The sequence below is a fragment of the Ictalurus furcatus genome, chromosome 2, assembly GCF_023375685.1.
Source record: "Ictalurus furcatus strain D&B chromosome 2, Billie_1.0, whole genome shotgun sequence".
Taxonomy (NCBI): Eukaryota; Metazoa; Chordata; class Actinopteri; order Siluriformes; family Ictaluridae; genus Ictalurus; species Ictalurus furcatus.
Window position 1 is genome coordinate 29,292,289 of NC_071256.1, and position 12,215 is coordinate 29,304,503.

At 38.3% G+C, this 12,215-nt stretch overlaps 1 protein-coding gene across 1 annotated transcript; it reads right to left on the reverse strand.

The window, feature by feature from the left end:
- Positions 1-531: 531 nt before the first annotated feature.
- Positions 532-11,972, reverse strand: ube2z (ubiquitin-conjugating enzyme E2Z). Its single transcript, XM_053613216.1, has 7 exons — positions 10,951-11,972; positions 8,509-8,581; positions 7,846-8,033; positions 7,321-7,432; positions 6,449-6,561; positions 3,953-4,043; positions 532-1,559 (listed from the first exon to the last, which is right to left on the reverse strand). Exons 1-7 carry the CDS (start codon positions 11,340-11,342, stop codon positions 1,383-1,385), a joined length of 1,146 nt encoding a protein of 381 aa, XP_053469191.1. The 5' UTR covers positions 11,343-11,972; the 3' UTR covers positions 532-1,382.
- Positions 11,973-12,215: the final 243 nt, after the last annotated feature.

A 12,215-nucleotide genomic window follows, 5' to 3' on the forward strand; every position in this document is an offset into this window, starting at 1 on the left:
TCATGTCAACATGGAGAAATCTCAAATTAATACTTCAAAAATCATGCATGTGGACTCCATGACACAAAGAACTGAGGTGGGGGGGAGTCCTATACAATATTAGTAGTGTGTTCTTAACAAAGTGAGTGTATGGGTGTGCAGTCTGATTTCTGTTAAGTGTTACTGAGCAGTTGTTCAATAGCACCATCTACTGGGCATATTTAATCAACATTTATTGTGCCGTTCTTCACATTATAAATAATCCTTATAAATTGTTTAACCCTGTTTAAAAAGAGAACACCTTAAAGCTGATCTTGTCAAGCAGAATTATCCCAATACAAAACTACATGCTGGAAATCCCAGAGAGCTTGCATTTCTGCAAAGAAAGAGATTTGTAGTAGATATTGTACAAACCACAGAAAACTCTGAACAAGGACAGAGTCAAATTTTACAAATAAAGTATACATTTTACTTCAATAATGACACAATATGGACTAGATGTCTCAAAAACTTGAGACTTCAAACACATTTTATACAAAGAAATGAGAGCCCTTATGTTCTTATTCAACCAACATATTTAATCAGGCTAAACAACATGAATAAGGTCCTTTGACTGTACAAACAAAATACAAATAAGACAACTCTCCCCAACGACAACACAGCCCAAACCAATAGCTGATCAGTTTACTGATCAAAATATACCAACACACCAAGTCTCTCCAATAGCGTTTAATGCACAATTAACAGTAAAATAAAGATTCTTCTATGCACAATATTTAAGTATTTACATTTGCTTTATAGTTGCATCAGCCTTTTTTTAAATTTAGATCAGGTAAAGTAATTCATTATGAATTCATGTCAAAATTATGACTCCATTCATGATATTCAAAATATTTAATGATTCAGTGAATAAATGCTAAGATTATGAACGTGAAGACATTTAAGTGAACAGAAATAAGACCAGGAAAAGGATTGCTGGAGTGGTACCAGGGCACTAAAATGTATGGTGGCCTGTTCAGGATTGTGGTGGCAATATTCTCATATTTTACCTGCAGTGTGTGCATGACCACCAGATGAAGTTATGAATAAGGGGGGCAAGTAAATATGTGCTCCAATAAGCAGAGTGTGTGCTGAACTGCTGCCACATTTCGCATCACACATGCCTGCATTAATCTTCTAGTCCCATCCCCACAATTCACTTGACATCTCTCCCTCAAGCAAAGAAAAGAGGCAGCCACTGGCTCGCAGAGAAGGAGAGGAAAAACAAACCAATCAAAATAAACAGGAAATAGACTAATCCTGTGCTAATCAGTTGACTCCAAAACTTCTCAATGCTCTGTGTTTGCTTGTTAAAAAGCGTCCAATTGCTTTCTCATACTCTCGCTGTGCCCGTAGGGGGCACTCTATGGCTGGGAGCTGCCTTGGCTGTCTGGGTCTGTTCCAGATGAGCTGGTGTCAGAATCTGAGTCTCCGTCATTGTCCTCAGGAGGACATTTTTCCCGCAATCGCCTGTGTGTGGCACCGAGACGCGCCAACAGACCCTGGTAGTCAAAACGGCCTCTCTTTTCTCCAAAAGGATCCTGGGAAAAGTAAAAGCAGGAAATGTTATTTGCAAAAGTTTGCATAACTTTAAGACAAAATCAAAATCAAAATCAAAATCAAAATCAAAATAAAAAAACCAACAAAACATTCAGTTTTGGATGTGCAGAGGTTTCTGTCAGATAACTGTCACATATAAGACAAATTATTAAAAGTGTATGCTACAATGTTGTTTTTGTTTTTTTAAAAAAAAGGAAAAAAAAAAAAAAGAAAAAAAAAAAAGTAAAATGCCAGGTTTGCATCTGCCTTTCTAAATGTGGTAATATTGTAACATTAAACCAGCCAGTGCCTTTATAACAGCCAACCTTGTTTTGTGTCCTCTCAGTTGTAATTAGAGATGCACCATGTATCGGCCGATAAAGGCAATTTTTCACGCTATCTGCCATTAGTTTCAAAACATCCGATGATCAAGGCGGATTATATCCTGTCAATCAAAAGAGGGCGGGAAACCATCGATTTCGTGCTGTGTGTAAAGATGATGTCTCTTGTGTGGAATGAAGACAAAACTGCCGTTTGTAAGCTCTGCACCGCTAAAATTTTACACCGCACACTGCAGCAGAGCAGAAGCAGTGTGTTTTTTTTAGGCATGCATGTTAACGAATGAGTGCTTTTACACTGGACGCTGCAGCAGTGAACTAAATTTTTTTTATGATTTAAATGAAAATGAGTCGACAAAAAAAGAAACATATATTGCACAAAAAACATACTTGTAGAGTAGTATATTTCTTATCCAGTTAATGTTATATATATATATATATATATATATATATATATATATATATATATATATATATATATATATATATATATGTGTGTGTGTATATATATATTATATATATATAAATATATATATAAATATATATATATATATATATATATATATATATATATATATATATATATATAAAGTTGATATTATATATTACCAGTTTGATGTCACTGATGAAGTAGAAATGATTTTGTTTGTGGTGAGTCAATGTGAAGCCTAACAGGAGGTTTTTTAGAATTCAGTCAATGTTAATATGAATTAATAACATTCATATGTTAATGTGAGTAATGCGTTTTCTGTTTACGAGACCAGTTACTGTGAAACAACTTGTTGAAATGGAGAAAAAAAAAGTTATTTGCATTTCTTTCAGAATTGTGGAATCAATTATTATCAATTTAAAAGATGGCATAAAAGGCAGAACCACCAAACTATCGGTATCGGACGATATCACTCTGAATAATCGGTTATCAGTATCGACTGAGAAATTTAGTATCTGTGCATCTCTAGTTGTAATATTTGCTAACATTCTTCCTGAGATTTCTGTCCCAACTCTCCCAGAAGTCATACACTGCCTTCTACAAATCAGTCCATTCTTCAAATCATTTATTTACTGACTTTGCTTTTTTGATTGTTGTCCTGTTGAAGGTCTTCTAGGTCAATTTTTTTGTAGATTGTAAAATAGAAAGGTTTCACCCAGACACTATGGCATATCCAAACTTTTGGATTTTGTTCAAGATGTTCAAGTTTTTAAGATGTAAAAATTTAAGTAGTCCAGTAATGTAATGTAGTCCAACAACTTGCAGTGTTACTTGTCTGATGCATGTTCCATATAAACAGATTTAAAAACTTGTAATTGTTGATATGGTGAGGCATTCTGTGAAGAGATATATTTAACATCAAGGTTTTCAAGACAGAGGGTTTTCAGGTTTCTCTGTAATGTGACAAGCTGCATTTTTGTCTTATTAAGAGACAGAAAAGAAAAGAAAAGAAAAGAAAAGAAAAAGAATGGCTGGTGAGGAAATTATTGTTTATAGGTATTATAATGTACATTTTACATTATAATACCTAACTTGTAATAGGAACTAACTTGTTTCATGGACTTTCCACCATAAAAGTATAACTACAAACAAATACAATGTATGCTATGTTGCTCCTGAATGAATGAAAATTTTTAATTGTTGTAAAATTTGTGTCGTATTAGAGGAATGAAATTGATGGGACATGCGGTCATAGGAGAATAATGGCTGGTTGGTGCGATATGGCTTACTTATTATTTAGCAAATAAATCTAAAGCCAAAACATAGCTATACTTTTATGAGCGACAATAAATCTGAGAACGACTGCTGAAAGCAGAGAATAGAGTACATCAAAGAAATATATTTATTATTCAGTATGAAATAGCATGAATTCAGTATGTCTTTTTAGGTATCTGCCAAAAGATGCAGTGTGTTGCCAGGTTCTTTATTTAGCTTTATTCCAAATGAATTTGCTCCAGTCAATCTTTGCATTTGCCTTTCCTTTGCATTTTTAAATGTGTATTTAAAAGGTCTTCCTTTCTGCAAAAAAATTGGTTATTGTATTTACTTATATACCTATACATAATACCTGCATGTTTTGCCCTTGTAGGTGTAGACGTTCTTTGCAAACACCTTCATAGAAGTCATAGTACTCCATGAAAGACTTTTCCATCACACTCCTGAAGAACAGAAAAAGGAATTAGTGCCTTATTGATTTTCAAATAAAATGCCATTTTTCTAACAGATGCCATTTTTCTAACAAGGCAGATATTCCTATTCTGTCTTACTAAAGTTTTCTTCAGCACGTTAAGAGGCACTGGGCAGTTACCTAGACGGTACGCAAAATATCTAAATATTTACCACCCACATTAATAGGAACACCTGTACACTTGCTCCTTTTGCAGTTACCCAATCAGCCAATCATGTGGCAGCAACAGAATGCTGATCATGCAGATACAAGTCAACAGCTTCAGTTAACATTTACATCAATTATCAGAATGAAGAAAAGGTGATCTCTGTGACTTTAACCAGGGCATGGATGTTGGTACCAGATAGGCTGCTTTGAGCATTTCAGAAAACGTTGATCCTGGGATTTTCACACACGGCAGAGTTTACACAGAATGGTAAAAAAAACATTGACTACGTTTACATGGACAGCAGTAATCTAATTATTGACCTTAAACTGAGTAAGATAATAATGTGATCAAGGTGTTTACATGAGTCGCTTTTAGAATACTCCTGTCATGTTCCCGTTTTACATGTTTTAGAACATAATTAGATTAACAGCCTGCGTCATTACGTCACCACACCACGCCGTCCCTCCAGAATTTCACGTATCAACATACAGTTCGTCTTCGTTATGGTACTGTATACAGTTTTGGGTGTTTTTATTTATTTTTTTTTACGAACGCTTTAAGTGCAGTTAATTATTTGTCATGCTATACGTGCTAATAGACAACTGCTTGAAGCGGTGGATGTGTCCCAAATCGCGTAGTTACCGTCTATATAGTAGCCGAGATACATGTATTTTTCCCCACTACAGGCCTATAGTAGGAAAGTATGCGATTTGGGACACAGCCGAACTCTCTTGTTCGCCGTAAAACGTAAAACTGCCATGTGTGATTGTGTCCTGTCGCAAAATGCGGTGAAAACTCCCACACGACGTTCATAATGTGATTAAGGTGTTTACATGTCACTACTACACGTCCATAATGCGACTAAAACAGGAGTACTCCACCTGTCTCAATCAGATTATTGCTTACTTCGATTATGACCTTAATTAGATTAAGGTAAGTAAAAATTGCTGTTTACATGGTAGTTTCTTAATTAGAGTATGGTCTTAATCGGATTAAGAGTGGATTATTGTTGTCCATGTAAACGCAGCTATTGAGTGAGTGACAGTTCTATGGGTGGAAACATCTTGTTGATGAGAGGTCAGAAGAAAATGGCCAGACTGTCCAGGAAGGATAAAGCAATTTTGAGCTGCCAGGAAGGACATAGTACCTCACATAACCACTCGTTACAACCACGGTGAGCAGAAAAGCATCTCAGCAAGCACAAAACATCGAATCTTGACGTGGATAGGCTACAACAGCAGAAAACCACACTGGATTCCACTCCTGTGAGGCAAGATCAGGAATCTGAGACTATTATGGGCACAGGCTCACCCAAACTGGACAGTTGAAGATTAGAGAGAGAGGAGAAGAAAAAAGAGGGGGAAAGAAGAAGGGGAGGAAAGGGGGGAAAAAAAAAAAAAAAAAAAAAAAAAAATCGCCTGGTCTTTTTCCAGTCTTCAACTGTCCAATTTTGTCAAGTCTGTGCTCATGATAGCCTCCTATTCTTGTTCTTGGCGATCAGGAGTGGATCCGCATGTGGTCTTCTGATGTTGTCGCCCATCCACCTCAAGATTTCATGTGTTGTGCATTCTGTGATGCTCTTCTGCTCACCAAAGTTGTAAAGAGTGCCTATATTAGTTACTACAGACTTCCTGTCAGCTCAGACCAGTCTGGTCATTCTCCTCTGATCTCTCTCATAAACAGGGTGTTTCAGCCTACAGACATTACATTCACAGGATGTCCCCCCACCGGGAAGGCTTTCCTCTTGACTTTGGAGTGTGGCTGTGGAGATTTGCTCATTCGGCCACAAAAGCATTGGTGAGGTCAGGCGCTGATGTTGGGTGAGGAGGTCTGGTGTGCAGTCAGTGGTCCAGTTCATCCAAAAGGTGTTCAGAGGGGTTGAGGTCAGAGCTCTGTGCAGGCCACTCAAGTTCTTCCACACTTTGACAAACCATGTCTTCATGGACTTCGTTTTGTGCACAGGGACATTGTCATGCTTGAATATGTTTGGGCCCCTTACTTCCAGTGAAGGGAAATTGTAAAGCTATAGAATACAAAGACATTCTATATAATTGTGCTTCCACAATTTTGTGGAAACAGTTTGGGGAAGGCCTACATGTAGGTGTGATGGTGGGGTGTCCACAAACTTCTCTCTCACACTCACTGTATATATTATATAATAGAATGTTTTACCAGTGACCATAAACCTCAAAATAATTAATAAAATGTTAAAATGCATTGTTACTAACCACAAGGCTTCTGGACATGGCATCTTCCCTTCCAACATATCACAGACAGCCACACGCATCGTCTCATGGCGGATGCACTCATTGTAGTTCTTGCTATCTCCTGGGTGCCTCTCCTAACAAACACAGCAATGATTAATCAGAAAAATCTAACAATTTCAAAGCAAAAGAGGCACCTAAGTGGTGCACAGAAAACTATTCACCCTATTGTTGGGAGATGGTGAGTTTGAATCATGGAGATGCCACAGTCATCCATGGCTGGGAGTCCAAAAGATGGCTGTGCTCTTTAGGTGGTAAGCATGGCATTACCCGAACATGTGCTAGCCTTCACCCTCCCTGGTTGGGAGCTGTTGCATTATAGGGAGAGGTAGCTAGTAGGTGGGCATTTACAAATGACCAAGCGGGAAGAAAATATGGTACAATCTAAAAAGTAGTTTTCAAAACAAAATTAGATGGGAAAACTTCCCTATTTGCTTTATATATATATATTAGACTCCTACTCCTCATATAATGCCGTATCTGATTCAGTCAAAGTCTCTTCTGCATAATGAAACTGAATCTTATAGGCAGGAACTTTATGATTACCTAAGAGCAGTGTTTCTCAGTCCTGGAGTACCTCTGTCCTGCACATTTTGGTATTTTCTATCCTCGGTCACACTCACAGTTCAGGCTTGTTAATTAACTAGAGAGTTTATTTGGTTAAGTTGGGATCAGGGAAAACACCAAAATCTGTAGAACAGCAGTACTCCAGGACCAGGATTGAGAAATGTTGGAAAACACCATGGTCAGTGATTGGTAGAAATAGTTTCCATAGATTTAATTAGTTTGTTAAACAAGCTCCAACACATTAAATATATTGGGTAAGACATAAATACCTGCTCAAAGCCTGGCTCATTGTGGTAAGGGTTCTCGGTCATCAGGGACTGGATAGAGATGAGGACTGAGGAGATACTCTGAGCAGGGCTCCATGCTGGCCCAGTCCATGTGCTGAATATCAAATGTATGTAACAAAGAAGTAAAGTTTATTTTTAAGGCAGCCTGATTTTACGTTAAAAACAGACTGGTTTCAACTGGATGCTAGTTTGTCACCTAAAGAATGCTTTACAGCGGGTTTAGTTGCCTTACAGGTGCAACAAAAGTTCTCTGGTATGTTTCCCCAAACCAACCATTCAGACAGCCTGTGTAGTTCCTGAATCAAGATTTCTAGCATTATTAAAAAACAATTTCATTTATCCTGTGTAGATGCTATTATTTGAAATCATAGATTTTTTGTAAAGTTTTTTCTTTTTATTTACATATTATTAAAGCAAAACAAAACACGATCTAAAATCTAACTTTACTAGAGTGCTGTGCTAACATCACCTGAATATTGCGCTATGTGGTGGAGCATAAACACTTACCCGAGAATGCTCAGGCAAACTTTGCCATTGCGGTAGAAGTTGGGGTTGAAACGCACCGTGTTGTGCCCAGTGGTGATCAGTTTGACACGTGGCGGGTGGATGGGGTAGTCAGGGGGGCAACGGAACAGGAAGAGGAAGAAGCCACCCTCATATGGTGTGTCAAAGGGACCTGTGATTAGTGCATGGATCTGCAGAAGACAGGAATGTCAGTGCAATGACGTTACTGACGGTGCTCATAATTCCCCAATGGGCTCACAACTTCCATGAATGTACTCATAGAATGTATCTTCCACAAGCATATGGATGGTTGTAAACAAAGACATCAAAGAATCTACAATTTTGATATGTGGAAATATTAAAATAGATCTTAATGGCTGTTCATGATTCCCAGGTTAAAGATTTATTTCAAAGCTTGAAACAGTTTGAAATAAATAAATAAATAAGTAAATAAATCAATCAATCAGTTGTTCTACTAATATTTTAAAGAATACGACCGTGGTTTTAAAAAAAAATATTCATGTGCATTTAAAGTTCAATATCTAGCAACCCATTTGAACCTGTAAAGCCAGATTTCTGCACTGTATTACGTGGTCATTAAAATTTTTATTACAACATTACTGCAACCTCAGTTTTTCTTATGGTTATTGATTATTCAAAGCTTACCTTAGTCATATCATGAGGATCAGGAACCACAAACATGCCAGGCGGAGGTTCCTTATAGATGGACATAATGTCTCTGTGTGGGGATAAAAAGAGAAAACATTGAAATAAAAGAAAGCCAATATGAAAATAACCATCCTCTCTGTGACAAAAGGATGCTTCTCTTTCCTATTGTAGATGTCCCTAATAAACAAGCATCTCCATGGTGACATTGTAGCCTTCAACATTGCAATATTCATTCTTCCGTCTTCAGTAACTGCGTTATCAAGTTCAGGGTTGCAATGGATTCAGAACCTATCCCGAGAACACTGGTTATGAGGCGCTCAACCTAGGGCAATTTATTGTAGCCAATCCACCTACCGTCACATCTTTGGGAGGTGAAAGGTAACCCACGTACACCTGGAGAACATAAATTCAGACAATAACCCAAGCTCAGGATCAAACCAGGGACGTTTGAAGTAGCTAAAAACCCCCCCCAAAAAAACAAACAAACAAACATACATAAATAAATAAATAAATAGCCAAATAATTTCTAAATGAACACATACATGAACACTGTCTTGCTTATTTTAAATGATTCCTTATACAGAATACAGATAGGAGATACACAACCACACCATTTGGAGAGCAAGGCAGTCTTTGAAATGTACACTTCATTGCCAACTTGCAAAACAGTACAACACCCAGCCCACTCTACTACAATTCCTAGGAATTTTGCCAATTCTGCTGAAAGAATCAGTGGCTGCAGCCTTACATTTACTGTACCTCTGCCTGAATTCAGCATCAAGACGATTTCCCTCTGGGGACCTGATTGCTTCCTTAGAAAGGCTCATATCTGGTAAAGCTAAAATCTAGTGTACTCTGCGCTACTTTCATGAAGTCTACAAACGAAGCAAAATAAATGCACCCAGGTTCTAGCATTATAATTTTACATTTACTTTTACTAGGAGTGTAACACCACACTGACAGTGCATCACGGTGCGAAAAATTTGATGATGTGCATCACTGAACTGTGGTTCCACTGTTGTGGAAATCATAACTCTACTAATGAGCACACTGATAATTCGGGAACACAATGACCGACACACTACGTTAGTCAGTTACACAACCATGTTATAACAGGTAAAAGAGCTCCCCAGTAGCTCAATAGATTTGTCAGTTCTTGCTGTGAGATGTTACTCCATGCTTCCACCAAGGCATTTGCAATTCTCCATCACCTCTGGGGGGAGACACATGGTTGCACGTGGTTTGCCAACGCAAAGACGTTCAGCTGTCCTTCCTCTATCCCTGTGGCACTGTCTCAGGCGTCTTACATTACAGACCTGCCACTGTTGGGCCCTTAACTCTAAACTGCTCAGTTGTATAAAATGAGATAAAATGTAAGTCGCTCTGGATAAGGGTTTCTGCCAAATGCCATAAATGTAAATGTACTTAAACACTTTTCCACATATCTATGCGCAGTAATTGTTTATGGTTCATTGAACAAGCTTGAAAAACATTTTTAAACCTTTCCAATAAAGATCTGTAATTATTTGGATTTGACAAAATTATCTTTAAAATACAGACGCTTCTCTTTTTTGTTGCCGAATTTAGAATGAATGACAAAACCTTTCATCTTTCCGATGGGTAACATTAAAAGACTTTTTCATTCATCAACATCATCTTGTGGAATCGGCTCTTTTTTGGATAGACTCCCAGTCACTCTAAACGACTCAAACAGTTAACTATGACAACAACGTGCTCATTTAAACTGCGTGCTAATTTACTTCTGGCTAGATAACCAGAAGTCCGCTTAAGCGAATTTATCCAGATACCCGGACATAATTTGACTCAAGTATACCGCAAGTCGAGGTTAGCTAGCCAGATAGCGAAGATAATACAAACAAATGTTATTCAGAATACACGTCTAAACATTTTCCAAATTAGCTAGCGAGCTAGGCGGCTAAGCGGCTAGCTAGGAGCTCAGCTTGTTCAGAAAAGTTCAGCTTGTTCACAAAACACGACACATTATCCTCATATTCTGTCCTGTTGTAAATGATGAAGAAAAGGGAAACAAAAATATGCATTTTTTAAATTTTTATATCGCCCATCCCTCCAAACTACGTGTATTTATATTCCAGAGATCGCTTTCAAATCGCGTAAATAGGTTAAATAAGTGTGTTCAAATGAGTTGTGTTTGTAAATCTGATATTAAAGTGTGATTTCAGTTAAACTCATATTCCCTCCAGCTCATATTTACACTCACACCTGTCCTCAGGAGGATATGAGAATGTGAATGACTTTGGGGTCTTTATTTATATAAACATATATCTAATAATTGAGACGAAGTTTAGATATGTAGACATGGTATTCGGAAGTGAAATTCGGAAGGGAAATCCATTACTGAGTAACGTTAGTGAGCAGAACATAAGGCTAAGTTAAGTTAGCATGCTAACATTACGCTACCTCTTTATCCGCAGGATGCACTGCTGTGAAGCTTTCTCGTTGTCCCAGTCGGTGCTCAGTGTGGGGTCCCAGGACGTGGCGTGAATATGAGACAGAAGACCCGCTCCAGCCAGATTCGCCGGGGCTCCGGTTAGCCCCAGGCCGATGCTCGGGGGCAGAGATGGCGGCACGGCGGTTAGCACCGAGCCTGTCGAGTTCACGACGCCGCTCTCCTGGCTTTCCATGTCCGAGGTGATGTGGTGCGCTACGCCGGGGGACGCTGCGGCCAGGCCGGTCTCTGCAGCCACCGCAGGGGGAGGGGAGGCCGGTAAAAAGTGACCAAAACTCGTTAACACCTGAGCTCCGTTACCGTGACTGGACGCCACAGCTTCTTCTCCAACATCGTCCGCCATAGTATCACGAATTTACTGTTAATAGCTCTGGGATTTTGAGCTGTCAGTTCAAAACCTGATTTCCTTCCTTCTGGAGCCTAGCGTTACTGTACAACGGCACGAAGAGAAACCATTTCTACGGCATCAGCCCTAGTTTCGTTTTCGCCCTGAAGCATACCGTCTCTCTGATAATTTTGTGTAATAAATTACTCACTCTTAACCTATTAAGCAATTAATTTAAAACCCATGTACAACACATATTGGAAAAGCCACACCTTTCCAACTAAACACTCCTGCGTCGCTCTGTGCTCAGGTCCGGTTTGCGTAGCTGTTGTCGTTTACTTCCTTCTAGTAAGGTGAATTAATAATAGCCATAACGCCACCTACCGACACACACTGACTAGTGCACTACAAAGGCTGGATCACGCGATTAATTCAAACCCTATGTAGTGCACTCACATACAAATAGAAGCCGTTAGGATTGCAGCCATTGAAAAATGCACAGCGTCAAGTCCTCTAGGTAATTTTTACATTTAAAAAGTACAATAATGGCACAACATGAAGGTACAAAAACTTTCAGTAGTTGCAGGTCAAATATTATTCTTTGACCAAAAAAAAAAACCCCGATAAAAAATTAAAATAAACGAACAAACACCATCCGGGTTTTAAATTAAATTGAAAAACTGAAAATGTCTTTAGTAGAAAAAAGGAAATTTGTTAATGTAGACATGTAATTACATAGATCAGTGTATATGAATGAAAAATATAAAGACGTCTTTCTAGGACATTTAATTTTGTTTATATAAAATTTAGTTTCGAGCAGATATAGCCTAGCGTTTGGGTTAAGCCAGTTAACAATGACGCCATCTTTGCGAGGGCAGCGAGCCAAGCTGA

Bases quoted from the DNA above. Each gene is read 5' to 3' on its own strand.
- ube2z (XM_053613216.1), bottom strand. From the start codon at position 11,342: ATGGCGGACGATGTTGGAGAAGAAGCTGTGGCGTCCAGTCACGGTAAC. The intron at 8,582-10,950 runs GTAGCGTAATGT...ATCCCCACACAG, and splicing joins TGCATCCTGCGGATAAAGAG to AGACATTATGTCCATCTATA. The intron at 8,034-8,508 runs GTAAGCTTTGAA...TGTCTTCTGCAG, and splicing joins ATCCTCATGATATGACTAAG to ATCCATGCACTAATCACAGG.